This window comes from Culex quinquefasciatus, chromosome 3 (assembly GCF_015732765.1).
Source record: "Culex quinquefasciatus strain JHB chromosome 3, VPISU_Cqui_1.0_pri_paternal, whole genome shotgun sequence".
NCBI lineage: Eukaryota > Metazoa > Arthropoda > Insecta > Diptera > Culicidae > Culex > Culex quinquefasciatus.
The window spans coordinates 1,425,349-1,446,542 of record NC_051863.1 but is presented as its reverse complement, the minus strand read 5'-3'; the positions used below and the strand labels follow the sequence as shown (position 1 = coordinate 1,446,542).

The 21,194-nt window shown below is 38.5% G+C and overlaps 1 protein-coding gene across 2 annotated transcripts; it reads right to left on the bottom strand.

Moving 5' to 3' along the window:
- Window positions 1-12: 12 nt before the first annotated feature.
- LOC6040492 (WAS/WASL-interacting protein family member 2) lies at window positions 13-20,073 on the bottom strand. Of its 2 annotated transcripts, XM_038261224.1 has the most exons (8): window positions 19,319-20,073; window positions 7,369-7,707; window positions 4,734-5,035; window positions 4,619-4,674; window positions 3,884-4,213; window positions 3,636-3,751; window positions 1,008-1,387; window positions 13-924 (listed from the first exon to the last, which is right to left on the bottom strand). In XM_038261224.1, the coding sequence occupies exons 2-8, from the start codon at window positions 7,694-7,696 to the stop codon at window positions 583-585; spliced, it is 1,854 nt and encodes a 617-aa protein (XP_038117152.1). In that variant the 5' UTR covers window positions 7,697-7,707; window positions 19,319-20,073; the 3' UTR covers window positions 13-582. The 2 variants fall into 2 exon arrangements, with proteins under 2 accessions (XP_038117152.1, XP_038117153.1); XM_038261225.1 differs by lacking the exon at window positions 3,884-4,213.
- Between the last annotated feature and the right edge of the window lie 1,121 nt (window positions 20,074-21,194).

Below are 21,194 nucleotides of genomic sequence, written 5' to 3'. Positions count from 1 at the left end.
AGACTTTTTTTGTTTTTCTCGCGAAGCAGTTTTGGATTCTTCCTAATTCGAAATTTTTGTAACAGGTTTATTCACGACTTCATTTTTTTTTGTTGCGTTAGTGCGCTTCTTCCTAAAATTCGTGTAATTATTGTTTCCGTTCTGAACCGACATGTTATGCACTTTTTTTTTGGCATTTTCTCCTCCGCAAAAGAAAAAGGGAGGAGGGAAGGTTTGTTGTCTGTGTGAATAATATTGTATTAATAGTGCTGCCATTATTTTTTTAACCTCTTTCTACTGCAGCAGTTGAACAGGTTGTCTAGAGGCTGTTCATAAGTTAGTTGTTTTGTTGTTGTTGTAGGTTGGTTGGTTGTCTAAACAGAAAGAAGTATCTACTTTGCTGCTGTTGTAATGGTGTTTGCCCTATTTGCGCAAATTGTAAACTTTGATATGGTTCTTGAATATATTACTATTCATCCAACGATTCCAATCACGTGATTACTAGAATAATTGCAGCGAATACTTACGCGTCCACCAGAATCACATCCAACTGATTGCCACCGAAATACTTTTGTTGCCACTCCCGGATCCATCCATCCTCTCCTACTGTTGTTGCGTTTGCTGCTGCTGCTGCTGCTGTTGTTGCCGCACCAGACTTGGGTAGGCTTTGGCCACGTTGAGAAAGGGTGTCGGCGCCGGAAATTCCGTCACCTTGTGGAAGTAGAACGAATACTTGGCCTCGAGGTCAATCTCCATCAGCGGCGGTGGCGCCATCTTCCGTCGTTCCGTGGTTCCGTGTTCCGCGGTGGCCGTGTCCTTGCGCTGCGTCGTCGCGTTGTGCTGCTGACTACTGTTGCTGTTGGTGTGGCTATTGCTGGTCGGGCGAATCGAGGAATTTCGCTGGGGCGGCTGCGGCGGAGCTTCGCCGGTGCTGGTGTTGAGTTGCTAAAAATGAAACAAGTGTCCAGATTAGCACTCGCTCGCTATCTCATCGAAAGCCCCTCCGCCCAGATAAGATAGTGACTTACAGGTGGTGGTGGTGCCGGGCAGGTTCGGTGCGGTGGCAGGGGTGGCGCCGCCGTCGATTTGATGCTGCCGCTGCTGAGCGTTTTCGTGCTGAGCGTACTGGTCGACACAATCGAGTTGGAAGAGGTCGTACTGGCCAGCGTTGCGACGTTGTTTGCGGAACCACCGCCGGTGCCGCCGCTGCTGTTGAGTTTTGACTTGAGCTCGTCCGTGACGGCCGAGCTGATGCTGACGTTGTTGGCGGAGCCAAAGTTGGGCTCGGGCGTCTCCGGCGCCAGGCTCATCGGTAAATGCGACAGGTTCGTGTTGGACACGCTGCGGATCGGGGGAGGGGGCGGTGGCTTCATGACCGGAGGCTTGGGGGGAGGTGCCGCGGGACGACCTGTAGAAAATTGAAATATTGAATAAGTTAACAGCTCGAAACACTACATGTTTCATTAAAATAACATACTTTATAAACACGCAGAAAAATAAGGCATATTTGAATCAACAAAACGCTTTGTTGATTTGAAAATCAAAATTTTTGTTGAATCAACGCTAAACCTCAAAGCTACTTTTTCAAAACAAAAAAAGATTTTTGTGGAATTGAGAAAATCAAGTTTTGTTTCAACGCAAAATCGGCGTTGATTATATTCAACAAAAAATTTGTTGAATCAAACCTCGTACAGGCTGATTCTACAAAATATTTTTTTTTTTGCGTGAAGAAACATTAAAAATCGTATTGATTTAGAATTTCAACTATATCAACCTTATAACGAAAATTTGACAACATTCAATGAAGCACATAAGTAAAATTTTCATAACGTTGCAAATTTAGATTTTTCTAACTCGGATAATGAAAATGACTAAACGTTTAATATTCTAAGAAAATTACATTCTGAACCACTGGCTTAACATAATTTAAAAGTGCACAACATTTTTTCGATGGATCAACTATGGTCTCCTTGGAACGAGCTGTCAAGTAGGACCTCTTCTGCAAAGAAGGGCCGCGAAGTTGTTTTTTTTTTTAAATTGATTTTAAATCCTTTGCGGTCGTACAAAGTGTCACTGTACTCAGAAAAATAAGCTTTTTGCAATTCCACTGTGAAACTGTCAACTTTTCCTGCACTTCTGGAAAAACGAAACGGCCTACTTTTCCCTACCAAAAATAACAGAAAGGAAAATTAATACCTTTCAATAACAGTGCTGAAAAGTTCTACTTTTCAGCACTAAAATGGGTGCTGAAAAGTTGAACTTTTCAGCACTAGTATCGAAAAGTAACATTTTTCAATATTGTTTTGTTTTGAACGATGAATTTACTATTTACATGAATGTTTGACATAAAATTCCATTAAATAAGCGTTTTTCAGAATTGCAAAAAAAGTTGTAAGCAACTCGTTGCAAAACTTGATTTTTTCAGCACTCGTCGTATTTATCCAACTCGGTAAACCTCGTTGGATAAATGTACAACTCGTGCTGAAAAAATCTTCTTTTTGCAACTTGTTGCATAAGCTACTATTATCATTATGAACAATAATATTACAAATTGAAGCTTAAGTTTAGTACCCAATTGCTGAAATGTTCGTAAACTTGTACATTCTGGAAGTTTTATATTATTATTTACCATGCGGCAACATAAAAAAAATCACTAAAGATAAAAAAAAACTTGCTCAAAAACTGTTTTAATTCAAAACGTTGTTGTCTGCAACCCGTCCAAAAACTCATTTTTTTCAGCACTCTTTGCATTTAGCCAACTTAACAGACCTATTTCCATTGTTTTGCTTGACTTTTTTTTGACAATTTTCAAATTTCGTTAGGGTCCAACACTACACTATTCCTTTGAATATTAGTAATTTCCAAATATAAATATCTCGATTTTACAGAAAAGTTATGCATAAAAATTGGCCTGAGCTATTTGAAGATTTTTTTAGCTTTCAAATTGCTGTAAATTTTTCAGAGCTTTAAAAGCAATTTCCTAAAATAAATATTTTTTTTTAATTTTGATTTTTTTTTTATATTTTAAGGCCGATGCAAATATTTAAAAAAGTTTTTGTCCCTCGGCCCTGGCCGAGGTCAAGGGGGGGGGGGGGGCAAAAAAATAAAAAAATATAAAAATTCAAATAACAAGCCATAGTCTTCACATTTAAATGAAAAAAGTGTTTTAAAATACATTTTACACTAGTTCAGTTGTTTTGCAATCTCTAGTTTTCAAAAAATCTAAGATCTGATCTGATTTTAATGTTTTGATTTGAAACATAACTATTGAAAAGGTCTAAATATAGATAAATTTTCTCATTTCATACTGTAAAACCAGTTAAACAAATGAGTACTGAGTAAATTTCGCAAAAGTTTCCATTTTAACATTGCTAAAACAGGTTAATTAGGTGACACATATAGAAATTCATTTTCAACGATTTGAATTCTTTATGAGGCTGTAAGAATTTTTCTCAGCCTGCCTACAACTTCGCAAATTTTCTATCTCTACGGTTTCCAAGATATTGGCAATGGAACATAGCATTTCTCCATATGAGCCGTCGACGTGCCAACCGAGTAACGATGCTAAAGAATGGGTTCGAAAAATCGATATTTTGTAACACCCTTGAACTGTTTGAGCTTTTTTCTCAAATTCCTTAAAACGAGAATCAACTTACCAATGGGATTGTTTTGCCTCGCAATGGACTCCGACGACTGGAAACTAGACGGCGGTCCACGCAGCGTTCCGAAGTGGTTCGGGAAGTTTGGACCACTCGGTGCCACCGGAGGAGACCTGTTTGAAAAAAAAGCATTTCTTTAGACCTTCTTCAAAAATAACCCCCAAAACACATCACAACCAGAGTTCCGATAAAAGGAAAAGACCCCACACACGCACACTCTCCACACACCACTTCAAACAACCTACCTGGGACTTCTCATGCTGTGGTGCCTACCGACCATGTTCCTGCTTGTTCCACTCCCCGTCGAGCCACCGCCACCGCTCGTGTTAAGCTGCATTCCCGGCGGCTTCGGGGCCAAATTTGGTTTGCCATAGTTTAGCGTCGGTTTGACGGAGGTGGTCGGAGGTGTGGGCGCAGATGGTGGCACCGGACTTCCGGACGCGGACGAGTTCCCGCTGCTGGTGCCGCCACCAACACCAAACAGGGTCGATTTGTTCGGCAGCAGATTGAGGCCGGCGCCGACGGGACTAGTGACTGCTGACGGACCATTCGTACTGGGCGTGGAGGGCGCCTGGCTACTTACCCGGTGACCCAGTGACGGGGACAAAATAGGTTGGGTGGGGAAATGATGATTGATGATCCGAAGAGAGGAGATGTTCGTGTTTACATGTGTTGGTGATGTATTTTTGTCGTTTGTTTAGAGAAAAGAACGAAGAGAATGGATTTTTACGATGAAAACGCTAGCTAATACGGGGAGTGTTGCTTTAATATACGTTATGGGATGATGTTTGGATGTGCAAAACAACCCTCTAACTATGTTGAGAATCACACTAAAGATAAAAAAAAGTTTAAAACTAAGTACGAAAGGACAGCTTTTATCTAATTTGTAAGATGTTTGCCATCAAATCAATCAAACTTTAGAGAGAGAAAATCACATCAAACAGCTAGACTCTAAAATGAGCCCAGAATTTCTACGTTACCTCTTTTGACTGGAGTAGCTTGGCTTCCCCTGGGGCGACGACGAATCATTGGCATTCTAAAATAAAGTCACTCATTAGCAAAGATCGCCCAAAAATCAATTCCAACTAAACTCACCTTCAACTGTACCGGCGGTTGCGGCGGCGGTCCCCGATTCGTTCGCAGATTGCTTTCCGTCACCGGTGGCGGAACTTGGCTGTGGTTGTTGTTGTTGTTGATGGCATTGTTGTTATTGCTACTGCTGCTGCTGTTGTTGTGTTTCTGCTTCTTGAGCGTCAGCTTGGCCGCCAGCTCATCGGCAAAGTCTACGGCTCCAGCTCCACCTCCTCCTCCCAACCGATTGTTGCTGCTGCTTTTGATCGTGTTCTCCGGCGATGGTGACTTATTATTGCTAGTTGTTGTGGCTGGTGATTGTGCGCCTGTGAAGAGTGAGATAAAATAGGAAAATTTAGCTAATCAGTACATTGCTATATGTGGAAAACTTAAAAATAAATAAAGATTGAGTCATTGCTCTTTAATACCATTGCAGGGTGACGAATCAATTCCAATTTTTAAATTCTCATCTGCTATGGACAAGTTTTCGGCACCAGTTTGTACAATTTTAAGAATTATTTATATTTTTTATTTGGATGAAACTTTGTCATACATAAATTAAAAATTTGTTTTGAGACGCAACATAAAATTTGCAATCGAAAGAGTTTTTTTTTCCTTATTATAAAATGCACCCTTGCACCGTTTTCAAGATGATTGTACACGACCACGACAAAAATTCTAATTTTTGAACAAAATTGCAGTTTTTTTTTGCTGAACGTGATTGATGACTTCCTAACTAGAGCAATTGTAGGAAACCCTATTTGTAAAAAAAAACTATAAAAAATGGGTTGTTAAGATAGTTCCTAATTTTTTCGGATAGAAGTCGAAAGTCAAGATTGGGTTGGGATTTATGATATCCGAACCGGAATTGTTAAGATTAACATTTTTGCGTCTGTCAAAATCCCTCTTTATAATATTATCCCTATAAATTTTAATGCACTTTACCAATTTAATAATGGAACAAATACGGCATAAATTCGTTCGGCCAATTTTGAGATATAAGAGATTTAATAGTATATTCAATATTTTTGAGGCAAATTTATAAAAAAAATCTGATTTTATCGAAAAAATTCTGTACGAAATCTATTATTTTTAGTACTCTTCAATTTCTAATTTGATTTATGCCTCAAAATAAGGTTAACTTATTTTTTTGACATTTTTCCACGTTTTTGTCAATTGGAAAAGTTATTTCAAAAGAAGTCGGCCAATCAATTTTTGTGTGCAAATCAGAACAGAACTATAGTTTTACAGATTTTAGATTAATTTAATAGCCTTTTTGTATGGACAGCTTACTAAAGAATTTGATTGAGTGAATCTTATCTAGGGACCATCCATAAACCACGTGGACACCTGTCACGTGGGAAAATTTACGTAAACTCAAATTTTGATCACAGGAGGCTGAATGAGCAAAAAATCAAAAAACGTCAACAAGCGAAAAATGGCAGAACGAAGTCTGTCGGGTAAAGCTTGAATATATATAAAAAATTTCGATGGTTTTGTTCGAACGCGAATCAGTTGAACACGGAACGTCGGAACGAGGCGCTTTTTGTTGCGTTAGGTTCGTGTAAGCCCAAGGAAGGTTTATATGCTGCTCTGGGACCGATTCCGGAGCATCTGCAGATTGTATGGGAAAAGTTACGTAAAATCAAATTTTGATCACAGGAGGCTGAATAAGCAAAATAGCAAAAAACGTCAACAAACGAAAAAAGGCAGAACGAAGTTTGTCGGGTAAGGCCTGTTAAATTTAAAAATTGTACAAAACATTTTAAAAAAATTTAAGAGATAGAAAACAATTTTCATGCAAGTATGCTTGGGATTCCCGATTTTTTGACAATTGAGTGGCCACCCTGGATATTTGCTCCACTGCGGGTCTTGGTCTGGTTTGCAAAATAGTTAAAAAAAAAACATCTTATTTGCTCTTTTCAAGTGTTGCCTCAGATATATAGGAAAGCACCCTTGTGTCAGAAGATTCAAATGTTTTACACTCAAACCCCGATGGTTTCGCTCCCGAAATTCTCCAAAAAATCAATCTGCGGATGATTTTTGTGAATTTCCTTGTCAGCATCACAAAAAAAAAATATTCATTTCACTTTGTTTACATACATTGCCCATCTACAAAATGTGACAGGTAATTTTTCGACATGTGACGTAACACTTGCAGGTGTAGTAGTGAAAAAGATGTTCCGCCGAATGATTTTTTCTCTTGATGAACGTGATATTCTTTTGATGATGATTATTCCATCGCTGGTTGCCTCAGAATTTGCAAAATAGTTCCAGCTGTTAAACAAAATGCTTATTCGCCATTTTCAGATGTTACTTTAGAAATGTTGTATGCAACCCATAGCAAAACTTTATTTTTCAGCACATAAATTAGTTTTGCGAGTTGGCGAATTCAAACATTATCTTCAAATGTCCAAAATTCATAATCATGTCCAAAATTTCCTGACTTTGTTTGGGTCATTTAAAATATTCGCTGACAACTCTTCAAATTGGCGCCGTTATTTCCTCAAACCGCCACGATGCGCTTATCATTTGTTTACTATTACTACGATTGAGTCACTGCCCTTCCAACATCGGACCACGACCACTCTGGAATGATTCAACGCACGCCCTCAACGTGGACACACCCACCCCAACTGGCTAGAACTCTCTGACTCACCTCTACTGCCGACCGGCTTCAGCTTCGGCATCTTCGACAAACCCTCAAAAATTCCGCCCAGCTTCTGGCCGTTACTGCTATCCGAGGGAGTCGTCGTTACCGGTGCTCGGTTTACCGCTCCGGGTGAGGACACCTTGCCCTGAATCACCGGGCCACTTTTGTCCACGGTGACCGTTTTCTTCAGCTTGGCACCCTTCTGGATCGACAGCAGCAGCGCGTTCCGTCCGTCCGCCGAGGGGGCACCTCCCGCTCCTCCTAGCTTCATGGCCGGCGGGGGTGGTGGCCCCGGCGGAGGGGGAGGCCCCGGTGGCGGCGGCGGTGGGGGCATTTTTCAGGAAGCTGCAGGAAGATAGAAAGAACCCTTAAATTAGTCCTCGTATTGACACGGTACTAAAGAATGCTTAATTACAATCGATCAACAAAAAAAACGACTCAATCAACGCGACGTGTGCGACCTCCTCGCGAATCCTCAGCTAGTCAGCGATTAAAGTGCGTCGACGACCTGGGGTGCGCTATACGTGTTCGGTTTAAGGTGCATCCCAGCCCAGACCAACGCGATCGTAACAAAGTTCTGAATCAGAATCAGAACAACACTGACTGTGCGCGCGCGCCTGGTGACAAAGAAGAGTCGAACAACGAACATCAGCAGCAGCAGCATGGGACTTATGTTTGAGCGTACTTTATGCGCGCCACCACCCAGGCAGACTGGGTAGTAGACTGAGATTTACACACACTCAGTGTGTGTGTGTTGTGGAAGTAAAAAATTAAAATATGAGTAGTACAACACTGAGCTGGTAAGTACCCAAAGGGCGAACAGAGATAATGAGAAGAAGGGGTTGATTGATAACTTTTATCGTACATCGGACAATGCCATATGGGTTGAACTCTAGCATGACAAGAATCGTGATATACACCCAAAGGAAAAATATATCTCAAAATCTGCAACAGTGGATTTGCTGCAGAAAATGTCACATTTTATAACATTTTTGGAGCAAGGCCGTAGATCATTTTTGCCCGCGTGTAAACATTTCAGCGATCTGCAGTTCTCACCAACACATATAAAGCTGGCCTGTCCCCGAGCAACACTCCAAAGAGATGAATATGTTGGTGCTCTTTCACTCACATTTCATCAAGCGTACATGGCGCGGTGGTAGCGTATCGGATCAATAACCAAGAAGTTGGTGGTTCAATCCCCGTTCTGATAAGGGTTTTTTGTGAAATACAACCAAAAAGCCGTCGGTAATGTCGATAATTGTCGGTAACGGGCAAAAATGTCATACCCCTATATCGCAAAAAATGCATGAGGACAGCTTTCATGCAGATTCTGATATACTTTCATGCCGCCATGCATCACAATCATGCGATCGTCGGTTGGGTGTAGGAATCAGATCTAAACTAAGTAACTTTTCAAAACTGTAAAAAATACAAAATTTCAAAAAGGACAACTCCAAACATTGGACATATCCGTGGATGTATAGTTCATCCCGCTAAAAACAACATTTCAAAAGGGCGTATTGTTGTAAATTTGACCTTTTTGAAATGTTAGTCCTGATTTCAGAATTTTAAAAATATTTTTTCGACAAGATCAGAAATTGCACTAATGATTATTTTTTAACATTAAAAACTAGACTAGTTTCTGAGATATTGGTACTAGGAAATAAAAGGTTGTTTGGATAAGACTTAAAAACTTCGATTTTCTTTTTCGACGCCTACATTTCAAAAAGCAATGTACAAACCATGCGTTTTGAGAAAAACGCATTTGAATGTTGAGCATCATTTTTCAATTCCCATTTTAATATAAAAGCAAAAGAAGTTGTTATAATGATAACAAACGATGAAAAACGTTGCTTTTATTGATACTTGATCATCCATATTGAATAAAACATTATTTCCGTCACTATATTTAAGAAAAACAAACATAACATCTTTTGAAATCACCAACGTCTATATCACCCTGCTGTCTTTGGAGGGGAAGTTTTGTTATGATTCGCTTTTCGTCGGCAAATGTACATGGCGTCTTTTTCAAGATGCTTTTTTTTGTCACGAGGTTCATGTAGTCTTTTATTTGACCGGTTGACAGGGCTTTATAAACGTGCCCTGCTAATGCCAGAGGTTTTGTTTACGTTACTTTGTTTCAAATCATAATTAAACAAACTTTACTGAAGTAACTTTTGCTCATTAGAAGTTCTTTCAGAATATGCAATAACCCAAAAACTGTCAAAATGTACATGATGCCTTTTGAAATGTTGCCGTCGTTTTCTTCACTTTTATACGCTATATAGCAACCAGAGGTCTATTTTTCAATGTCTCTTAGGCAATTTTAATAGAAATTTTCTCAAAATAACGAGAAAAAAAATATTTTCAAGAATGGACAATCATGGAGTGTTGGCGAAAAAAACGGGAAAATTGGATTTTTTCAGTTAAAATTAAACTTAAAGTGGCTATATCAAAAAAACGGTGCTATTTATCCAAAAATCTGTGAAGTACTTTTCGATTGCAAATTTGAAAACTGAAAGTCAAACTGAAGTAAAAAAAATGGTTTAAAATTTCAACTTTTCCAAAAAACTTTTTTTTTGCAAAACTGAGCGGCATATTTTTTGTAAATTTCATCATCGACATTTTGGCAGCCATCTTGGATTTAAAAATTCTAAATCACTTACTTAAGACTATTCTAGGGGTCGTATTAAAGCTCGACTATCAAAAATAGAGAACGAATAATTTTTTTTCGTGATTCGATTATCGGAAGTTTCAATTATTCAAAGTTAATTTTGCCAAGGCCTTCGGATAATCGAGTCTGGACTGTATAGATTGAAATAACATAATTATTTTATTTTTATTTTTCAAACAAACAATTTTCCACCAAATTTTCTGTTTTTGCTTTCTGCTTGTTTTTAAATACCCCTGACTCAAGGTGGTTTGTAAAACACCCAAAAAGCAAAAACTGGAAATTTGGTTTATTGGACCTTTTCAAAAAAAAAAAAACTCCAGAATTTACAAAGTGGATTCAGTTGATTTTTCTTAAATTATCATTATGGTATGGGCAGTTGCCAAAATTGTAAGGCTATTTGTAAAATGCCTTTTTTAGGGAAGCCCCTCGAATTTTTATCACAGCAAAAACAAATATAGTGAAATTAATTTCCGTTTTTCAAGAAGAATTGCTCAATTTTATTCTTCTATTATTTATTGATATGATCATGTTTTTTTAAACTGAAAAGTGTAATAACCTTCTGTGTGCTGTTATTAATACCAACTACACAACGAGAAAAAAAATCCACTCCCACGACTGCAATTAGCTATTTCGGGATCTGCGAAAGTAAACAAACAAATCCAAAGTATACACATAGAGGTAGGAGACGACGCGCGTTCGCTTTCGGTGGTTGTTTGGCGAGGAAGTTGTCATTATGATTCGTCACTCCCGTCCCAATGGCGTTGCACATCCCACCCCCCACAACACCATCAAATTTTCAACAGGTCTGATCTGACCACCCTGGCTCAGCTCAGCTCAGCTATCAGCCGTCGACATTGGCGAGATTGCCTAATACGACGACGACCTCACCTCGTCCCCTTGAGCTGCTCTTTCTACCTCTAGTTGAGTTGAGCTTAGTAGTAGGTATGGATGAAGAATTGTTGTGTTTTATTTATTGCAAGCCCCTTCTGTAGAGGAGCTGTCCAAACAAGGGCAGCTCGAGCGGGAGGGGGCGGAGGCGTTCTATAGAAGACAGCCACACACGACACGCCGTTTTGGTGGTTCCAAAAATTGTTACGACGATCATCGTGAAGAACTCCATCGAGTACGAGGTGACGAATGGGTGACTAAGAATGATTGCTATTTGATTAGATTTCCAACAGTGGTTTGGTTTGTCACGGAGAAAATATGTTCAAATCATAGCACTCTGCTCAATACTTTGAAAGTCAATGTGAATAAATGATGATTATAGTCAAGAATTTTATTCTTAGAAGCTGTTCCAACTGACAGAATTAAAATTTAGTTCATATTTGGCTAAAAACTAAAAAATCAAATTTCGCAAGTAATCTCGATTGAATCTTTATTTTTTAGAACAAATCCATGGGGGCCTACAGCATTACAAAAAAAAATCAGCAGTTATTCTCATCGATTTTTTCCCCTGTCCATCAGCTACCGATAATCATAATCTACGACGGAGGCGGTTCACATTGGAGTGGATTCACACCTTAGCCGAGTGGCGATAAGCTATCTCAAAGTGTGACACCTTTTATCTTTCTGATGTGGCTTAGCTTTGTCATTGCCAGACTAAGGTGGGAACCCGGAAAATGAACATCAAACTTGTTCATTGAGCATCTTGCACCATGTTTGGTCCGATGGAAAGCCTCGCGTGGAGCGATACTAATTCCCCATATTGAAAAGCGCTTTGTTGAGCTTTGTTGTGTGCCAACCGATATGATTGCATTTAATTTTTCAATCCATTCCCCGCAACCGATTACGTTTAGTCGATCACCAGCCAGCTGATGATGGATGCTGAGCTTCTGCGATAGCCAGGTGCTTCCATAGGTGAGCAATTCTCTACGAAATCGGTATTTTTCTTTAATTTTAATTTTTGTATTTTTCAATCTGACTGAAACTTTTTTGGTGCCTTCGGTATGCCCAAAGAAGCCATTTTGCATCATTAGTTTATCCATATAATTTTCCATACAAATTGGCAGCTGTCCATACAAAACATGATTTAAAAAAATCTAAAATCTGTATCTTTTAAAGGAATTTTTGATCGATTTGGTGTCTTCGGCAAAGTTGTAGGTATGGATAAGGAGTACACTGGAAAAATGTGATACACGGTAAACACATTTTTGGTGATTTTAAATTTCACTTTTTGTCACTATCAAATCATCAAATCAAGTTTGCAAAAAAAAAAACACTATTTTTATATTTTTTTCATTTTCTGGTATGATTTAGAGGACATCAAATGCCAACTTTTCAGAAATTTCCAGAATGGGCCAAAAATCTTTGACCGAGTTATGAATTTTTGAATCAATACTGGTTTTCTGAAAAAATCGAAATATTGGTCGCAATTTTCTTTTCAATTTCATTTTTCGATGTACATAAAATCAAATTTGCAATCAAAAAGTACTTCAGTGAAATTTTGATAAAGTGCACCGTTTTCAAGTTATAGCCAGTCTTTGAAAATAGTCGAAGTTTTCATTTTTTTTTTAAATTAGTGCCCATTTTTGCTCACCCTTGAAAAAGATATTTTTGAAAAGCTGAGAAAATTCTCTATATTTTGCTTTTTTGAACTTTGTTGATACGACCCTTAGTTACTGAGATATTGCCATGCAAAGGTTTAAAAACATGGAAATTGATGTTTTTCAAGTCTCACCCAAACAACACGCCATTTTCTAACGTCGATATCTCAGCAACTAACGGGTATGAAACATTCGTGAAATTTTCCGATCTTTTCGAAAACAATATTTTCAAAAATATTAAATCAAGACTAATATTTCAAAAGGTCCAAATATTCAATATTACACCCCTTTAAAATATTAGTCTTGGTTTAAACATTTTGAAAATATTTTGCGGAAAATGTCACGAATGTTTCATATTTTTTCACGAATGTTTCATATTTTAACATTGTAAATCGGACCATTAGTTGCTGAGATATTGACATTACAAAACGGTGGGTTGTTTGGGTGAGACTTAGAAAACATCAATTTTTCTGTTTTTTAAACACTTGCATGGCAATATCTCAGCAACTAAGGGTCTTATCAACAAAGTTCAAAAAAGCAAAATATAGAGAATTTTCTCATCTTTTCAAATATATTTTTTTTCAAAAGTGGGCAAAAAAGTGCACAGATTAAAAAAAAAACATAAAAACCGCTACTATTTTCCAAAAAGTTACCTAAAAATGGCTATAACTTGAAAACGGTGCACTTTATCAAAATCCAAGTACTTTTTGATTGCAAATTTTATTTTACATCGAAAAATTAAGTTGAAAAATTGTTGCGACCAATATTCCGTTTTTTTTTTTAAATCAGTTTTGATTCAAAAATTCATAACTCGCTCAAAGATTTTTTGCACAACCTGGAAATTTCTGAAAAGTTGGCTTTTAATGTCCTCTAAAACATATTAAAAACCCGATTTAATCCCATCTGGGGTGAAATAGAGCCTTTCTTACAAAAGGAAGATAACGGCAGTTGATTTTTTTTTCAAAGAAATAGCAAAATAAAGAATGGTCCATTCATGAATCAATTCAAAACTCAACATGATTTTTTCATAAAACTGAAAAGCGCTGGTTTTTGCTTCATTTGCCATGGCCGGGTGTAAGCTGTGCTCGCACACAAGCATTTTCGATTTTTAAAATCAGAACAAATTATTTGTGAGGCAGAGAATTAGCTCACAATTTGCGATGTTCGTTATGTTTTCTGCCTATCGCTAAATTGTTCTTATTCTCTGAATGTTTTTTGCACTTTTCAAAATATCAAGAATTAACGAGAAAACAAAATAATTCCGTCTTGCTCCAGAGCATTAATGTGGTTATATAATGACTGGCAGAAAGTTTTTCCACACCCGAGAATTTGCCGTGTTGTAAACGATGTAACATTAAACCGCATAAATGTTCTTGAAAGCTTTGAAACGCCTGCTGGAATTCACTAAACTGACATTTAGGCGTCAGGCAAAATTGTGAGCTTTCAATAAGCAAGCCAGAAAATGATGTAGTATGCATTTAGGCGTTTTTGGGTTTGGGAAGCATACTGCGGCTGAGCGCTCGGTGAGACTTCACTACGACAAACGCACGCTGGGTTCATTGCCGACGAGCCGATACGATGAACCAAAATACTAACACACAAAAAAGCTTGTACCGAAGCTAGAAAACCAAACCCGTGATGTGCGTTGTCACTGGCGCATGGACAGCTTGGACGCTCACCAGAAATTCGTTCACTCAGAGATAGATCAGAGAATGAGCAAAACAAAAAAGAAAGGCATAAGAATGAGCATAGTGCTTTAGAACGGATAGCAGCTTGCGTCTAGTATGCGTTCACAGAAGCTTAGCATAGATAATCATGAAAGGCGATGTGTGATGAACGAGCAATCGATAAAGCAACTTGCACTAAAAGGGGGTAATCTAGTATCAAAACTCTATACGCGCCAGCATCACGCGCCAGCATTGCTCGCGTCTGCATATGAGCTCAACTTGAGGCGACGAGGCGAAAATCGATCGTCCATGATTTTTTGCAGATTTTTCGAATGAATATTTCTCGAGAAATAATTTGGGAACGAAGCTGGATTTAACGTCGGAGCCAAAAGCAAACCCTATACCTTTCTTTAGTAAGAAAGGCAAAAATGGAAATTTTCTAAAATCTTAACGGTTAATCCCAATGAGGTGAAATTTGTTTCAGAACCTCGATTGGGTTTAGATTATGATATGGAGAAAAAAAATAGATAAAATGCCAAAGGAATAGTTTTGGCATTTGGTGAAAGTTGGCTTTTACCTTTTTTAGGGGCTTTTCCCCCTCACAGTGAATTAGTCCTCAAGCTGTAAATCAAAAACCACATTACCGACATGGATGAAAATTTGGGAGGATGTAGGGCTCGAAAAATGCAATTTTTTGGATAAATAAACGATTTCAATACTTCAATTTTCGACCGAATTTTCATTTGAAAACCACCTGATCAGGTGAAAACACACTCCGAGTCCCCATAAAAAATAGATAAATTCAAATTTGGTATGGAACTCGTTCAGGTTCAGCACATCCCCTTTCAAATGCGCACAAGAGAGCTTAAATCCATAATGTGGGCTCTGAGAAACCCGCTACCACAAAATTGAGCACTTTTTTACCACACACGGACGTCACGCGTGCTCTACAGTAAATTAAGCGCCAAAATTCGGATATTGGAGATAGACCAATTCTGTCATTGTCGATCGATCGGGCGTCGAAAATCGATCGTCCATGATTTTTTGCAGATTTTTCGAATGAATATTTCTCGAGAAATGATTTGGGAACGAAGCTGGATTTGGCGTCGGAGCCAAAAGCAAACCCTATACCTTTCTTTAGTAAGAAAGGCAAAAATGGAAAAAATAAAAAATAGTGTTTTTTTTGCAAATTTAGTTTTAGTGACAAAAAGTTAGATAAAAAATCATTAAAAATTTGTTTACCGTGTATCATTTTTTCCGTGTAGTCCGTATCCATACCCACAACTTTGCCGAAGTCACCAAATCGATCAAAAAATTCCCTCAAAAGATACATATTTTAGAATTTTCATAAATCATTTTTGTATGTTCAGTTGCCAAATTTGTATGAAAAATTAAATGGCAAATTATAATGCAAAATGGCTTCTTTGGGCATACCGAAGGCACCAAAAAAGTTTCAGTCGGATTAAAAAATACAAAAAAAAAACGAATGACTGAAATCTGAGAGAAGTGCTCTTATGTATTATGTGATGTTTCAATTTGTAAACGATAAAATTAAAATGGTTCTGAACTAAACGAGGAATAAAGTTAAATACTAGCTGCGTAGCCTCATGGTTGCCGCTTCTGTCTCGCAAGCAGAAGGTTCAGAGTTCAAATTCCGATCGGTCTCCTTGAAATTTGGACTTATGAAATGAATATATTATGGATATACTTTGCATCATAACCAAACAACAACTTCAAACTATGAAAGTCAATCCGGCTATCAATGTAACGCGGTCGCGCGTAGGTAATTTGGTTTAGTTTAAAGAATTTTGATTTCCGACAATCCGTTATTTCATGAACAGTCATGAGACATGATGCAGAGTCCGTTCAGAAATTACAAGAACCACTGGACTACTGTTTTCATGATTTGGCGACACACAACTCTAACTGCACAAACTCGATGCATTCGCTGCGGTTCTTTTTCATCATTCACCAGGTCTGCTCCGATGTCATTCGCAGCGCAATCCAGCCTAACTTCCGGTGAGTGTCTATCTGGCTAGGTTTCAAAATTCGATTGGACATTCCAACCGATTATTGGAGCAAACAGTGACCAAATCAGAATCAGAATCGCTATTCCACCTGCCAAATGCAACGCAACAGTTCATAGCTATAGAGATGTTTATCGTGGCGCTTTTCACTGTATCGCGCGTCATCAGCAGCATCAACAATCTCTTTCGGTCTATATCTCGGTGGGTGGTGCTGGCAGGTCGACTCTCGAGGTGGGGTTTGAAGTTTTTTTTTTGTTATTGCTTCTGCTTCTCCAGAGTATACACACAAACTCATCAGGCAACTCACACATTCCTCTAAATTTGGAACTTTGGCGTTTTTGATTCGCTCTCACTTTGCACACTGGAGAGAAAGAGAGAGATGTGATTTATTTTTCACTTTGGGGTAAAATTAGAGATTTTTTGTTCGCTGCTGGAGAGCCCACTGTAGATAGATGCTACTGTGATGGATGCTGCACCACAGTCTCGGTGCGTTTGTGTGAGATATGAAAACGAAACGCATCTCAACGCGGTGCAACACCGCAGTGAGGATGGTGATGATTTTGACCTCGCAAAGATTAGCGCGCAAATGAAGTGATTTGTTTGGATGGTATGATTGAAACTATCATGAAAACGCAAACTGTAAACAAGCGTATTGTTTTATTATTTGGAAATGCAGCAAACTCGGTTTTATGCATCGATTCATTTTAGTCCAACTATGTTTCGGTCTCAAAAAGTTTGTATACCGTCAGTGGGGGTGACATTGGGTCTGGAAGGTGAGATTGGGTGTCAAAGTGATTTTTTACGGATTTTACCATTTCTCAGGTTCTTTTCAATGAAACTAAATTCTGTTAAAATTGTTGTGCAGGGGACGTCCTAAAATGACTTCGCTGAAAAAATCTCGTTCCTAGAACAGATCCTGTTATTTTGGCAGCTGTCTAAAGTTGAGGTGCGTTTTTGGCCAAAAAATACCTCTCGAAAAATCATTTTTCTAATATTTTTGTTGGAATTGCTCGAAAACTACCCAAAGTATGAAAATATCTAGTTCAAACATTGTAGCATGTCAATACGATTTCCTCGAAAACAAGAATCACTGTTGGATGACTTGTTTTTAACATATCGTTGTATTTGAGCATCATTTTAGTTTCATTTGACCCAATGTCACCCCTCTAAGGGGGCATTTAAGGTAGTGTTTATCAAAATCCACCATATTTTGGGAAAATGTTAGTAAACTATCTAAGAACAAATCTACGTTGAAAGATTTTCGATGTTATTCAAATTATTTTTGTTATTAAGAAATTACGAAAAGTGTTTTTTGACCCATAGTCACCCCCACTGACGGTACATCTTAAGTGGTCGAACTTGAAACAGGGTTGCCAGATCTTCTATCTTTAACCTTTCCTTGGTATTGATGAAAACCACACCATAAAAAATCGCCAAAAATCCAGTTTTTTACCAAATCTCGATCTCTGCCTTCCACAAACTGACAAACTTGACAATCTTAACTAGTGTATTTACTTTAGTGGATAAAATATTCAAAACTGTACCTTTTGATCAAAGAAACAATCATCTCAAAATATGGACTTAACCCTTGTAATAACGCATTGACGTAAGCACCACAACATTTTTTAAACTCGTTCCCTTTTGAGTTGAAAACTATAAAATTATTACGACTAAATAAGTTCCATTTAGCATGATTTGAATGTTTTATGACCACATTAGGTACATAATTTTTGTAATTTAGAATATATTTTTTTCAGCTGAAGAACTAGATATTTTTGCATCTTTTGTGGGCTACAAATTTATTGGAGTATCCATAACCAAACTTTTGAATATTTTTTTTTCTTTTGAACTTTAGTTATTTGTTGACTTGGATAACTTGTCTAGCTTCAGTTTTTTTAATATCAAATTGGGATACATCTGTTTTTTCTGTTTATTTTTTTGTGTTATTTATGTATAAAAAATATTTTCGATCAAATCATTATTGTTATTTTGTGAACTTGAACTTTTCTAGTTATTTCTATCTGCTTGAGAATCAATCCTTAAACATATTTTTGACACACGAAAATTACATCTTACATTGTCAAAAACCGTGTTTATAAAAAAAAAAAAAAAAAAAAAAAAAACAAAAACAAAAAAATATAAGAGGTTGAAACTAAGGTCAGTACGTTCTTATCTGAAGATTCAATTCCCGTTATAAACTTTTAGAAAATTTGCACGTTTAGACCACTTTTCAAAAGTATGAGAATTTGTATTTTTCTTTATTTTTTTTATTTTTTGAGAATTACTCCATTCTGCCTCAAACGTTGTTTAAAAATGTTACTAGAGCTAGTATCGAGTAGGAATCTCGCAATCGAGAACGCCCCGGGCAATTCTGTAGAGCGAACAATTTATTTATTTTTATTATTTTTTTTTTTTAGTTTTTTGGAAAATTTTTATTCTGGTAATTTGCATTGGTTTCGATTTGGTTTCAATACTCTACAAAATCGGCCGATTGTGATTATTTTATTTTATATTAGGCTGAAACTTTTTGACCAAAGAAGTAATTTTGTGTAATAGTTCACCCATAAAAGTCTCCATACAGTTATGGTAGCAATTTTAATTTGCTAGATTAAAATTTATCTCAATTTAAAGTTCTGTAAATAACGATTGGAAAATGCGGTTTCTTAAATTTCTGAATGTTATTTTTCAAGCCACAAGGCTTAACTCTTGCAGCTGTTTCATTCACTACGAACCACCAGCTAGTCGATATCCTAACCAGACAAGGGATTACCTCACCGAATGATTCATTGGACGCAACAACACACGGTCGGGGTACTTTAGGAATGCTGCACATACCGGGATTCCGCTTCCAAGACAGAACTTTCGCACTCATTGATCTTCTCTAAAGCTGCTGTTGTTGTTGGTTGAAAGCTGATCTCCCCTCAAGAACACGACGACGATGACGGCCGCAGCGCAGAGAATCCCGTAAGCCCCCCCTGATCCAACAACAACAACAGCAGCAGCGAAAACCTCCGTAATATGACTTGTACGATGATTACTCACCACCTGGTTTCGTCTTGCGGCCTTCCTTCTTGCCACCGCTGCTGCTGGGGGTGCTGCTGGTGCCACCTCCGCCGTCCACTACCTCCTGCTGCTGCTGCGGATGATGGTGCAAAATTTTATCTTCCTGTGGCTCCAGCTCCCTGCCAAAAAGTGAACCACTCGCAGGCCAACCCTCCACCGTGGATCCTAATTCCACGCACAAAATTGCACAAGCTGATCTTTTTTTTTCCTTTTTGCCACTCAATCAGCGATAGCTTATCTAATCTGTTGGCCACCGCCACCCCGTACCATCCAGCTACACCCGCTGGAATCGAGCTCCAGCAGGAATTTCACACAAATATTATTGGTTTTGATTAATCAAAAACGTATGTGTCCCCCCGCACAGACACTGAAACTTTTGCTGCCCTGCTGCTGCTGCTCCTCTTCCGCTTATCCGTCGTCGTCGTCGTCGCTGCGTCCCACCTTCCCTTCTCCGTTCGAAAGTGGTCCGACGAACCTGTGTGGGGCACTTGCAACGAGACACACACACAAACACACTCACGGAATATCTTCAGCCAAGGTGGGGCCCCCACACCCGTTTCCGGCCGCAACACGGTCAGCACTCCGGATTACCGCGAATCGAACTTTTTGGCCCGATAAACTTTTGAAAAGGCGAAAGAAAAAAAAACTTGTGTCGTCGTCAACTCGGGCAGCACTTTGACGAAACACTTTGCGAGCCAGCGAGATGATGGTGGTGGTGGTTTGACGTTTGCACACTTTGGCAGTGCGGGAGCTGTCAGCGTGATCTGCAAAGATTCTGTCAAAAAGTCTGTGATGTGTCGGTGAAATGCCTGCACTGAACTGATTGGGACGATTGGGACAGGTCGCGTTCGAAGGGTTCTTAGAATTTTATTTAAATTTCATATCGTTTTCCGGGCACGCGAACGTGATTAAAATCAAACAACAAAATGAAAAAAAAAACATTTGATAAAAAAATAGATTAAAAAACCAGCAACACTGCCTTACAAGAAGTCGATGACAGTTTCATTCGCGAAACGCGTTTTTTCGGAAGTCGTCGACGGTTTTGAATCGCGAAACGCGTTGTGCGCAGCCCGGGAGCATGTTGACAGCTCCCATACAAACTGAGCGTACCCCTTTTTGTGGGCCCAGTGGGCCTAAGATGGCGGCCATTGATTTCATCTAGCCAAACATTTGAAAATGGCGAATAGTTTAAATTAATATAGTTTTTGCCTTGTTTCGGTTTAAAACGAAAAAATAAGCATTCTAGAATCATTTTCTTGAAAAACTTGTTTAAAGATACGCCGCGTTAAAATATTAGTCTGGAACAGATGGAGGGAGCGTGCCGCAAAAGCCGTCACAAAAAAAAAGTTTCCCAAGCAAATTTTGAGTTGCGTTTTTAATGGGCGGACTCCGACGAGGTCCACTAGCCATCTGTCGGTGGATACGTGCAACTCACGAAAACTGTCATTTTAGGGGACGGCTGGTTGTGCGTCGTCGTTGTTGCGCAAAATTATCAATCTTGAAGAGTTTTCGTTCACAAAAGTTTACGTTTTCAGAATAGTGTTTGTTCATAAGAGCAATTCTTTCGACTCGAATTCGCTGTGTTTTTCAGGGGCATGGTTTTGAAGAGCAAAAGGTAATTGCAAAAAAAATGAGGAAAACCCCTTTTTTTCAAGCTCGGGCTCAGCCGCCCGGAAGGCAGTGATTGGTGGAATTTGGCGGTGACAGGTGAAGAAAAACAAGTGCACAGTGATCAAGATTTTGGTGAATTTGGTAAAAATAGTTTTTTTTTGTAATTTGTTGATTAATTGAGTACGATAACTTGTTAGTTAACACTTTTGATCAGGTCAAGGAAGACACTCTAGGAAATAGGAAA

What these genes read in the sequence shown, in the direction of transcription:
- LOC6040492 (XM_038261224.1), bottom strand. Translation starts at nt 7,696, where the DNA reads ATGCCCCCACCGCCGCCGCCACCGGGGCCTCCCCCTCCGCCGGGGCCA. An exon ending in AGCTACTCCAGTCAAAAGAG is followed by an intron (nt 4,214 to 4,618) that starts GTAACGTAGAAA and finishes CCGGGTAAGTAG; the next exon opens with CCAGGCGCCCTCCACGCCCA. An exon ending in GAGGCAAAACAATCCCATTG is followed by an intron (nt 1,388 to 3,635) that starts GTAAGTTGATTC and finishes AATTTTCTACAG; the next exon opens with GTCGTCCCGCGGCACCTCCC.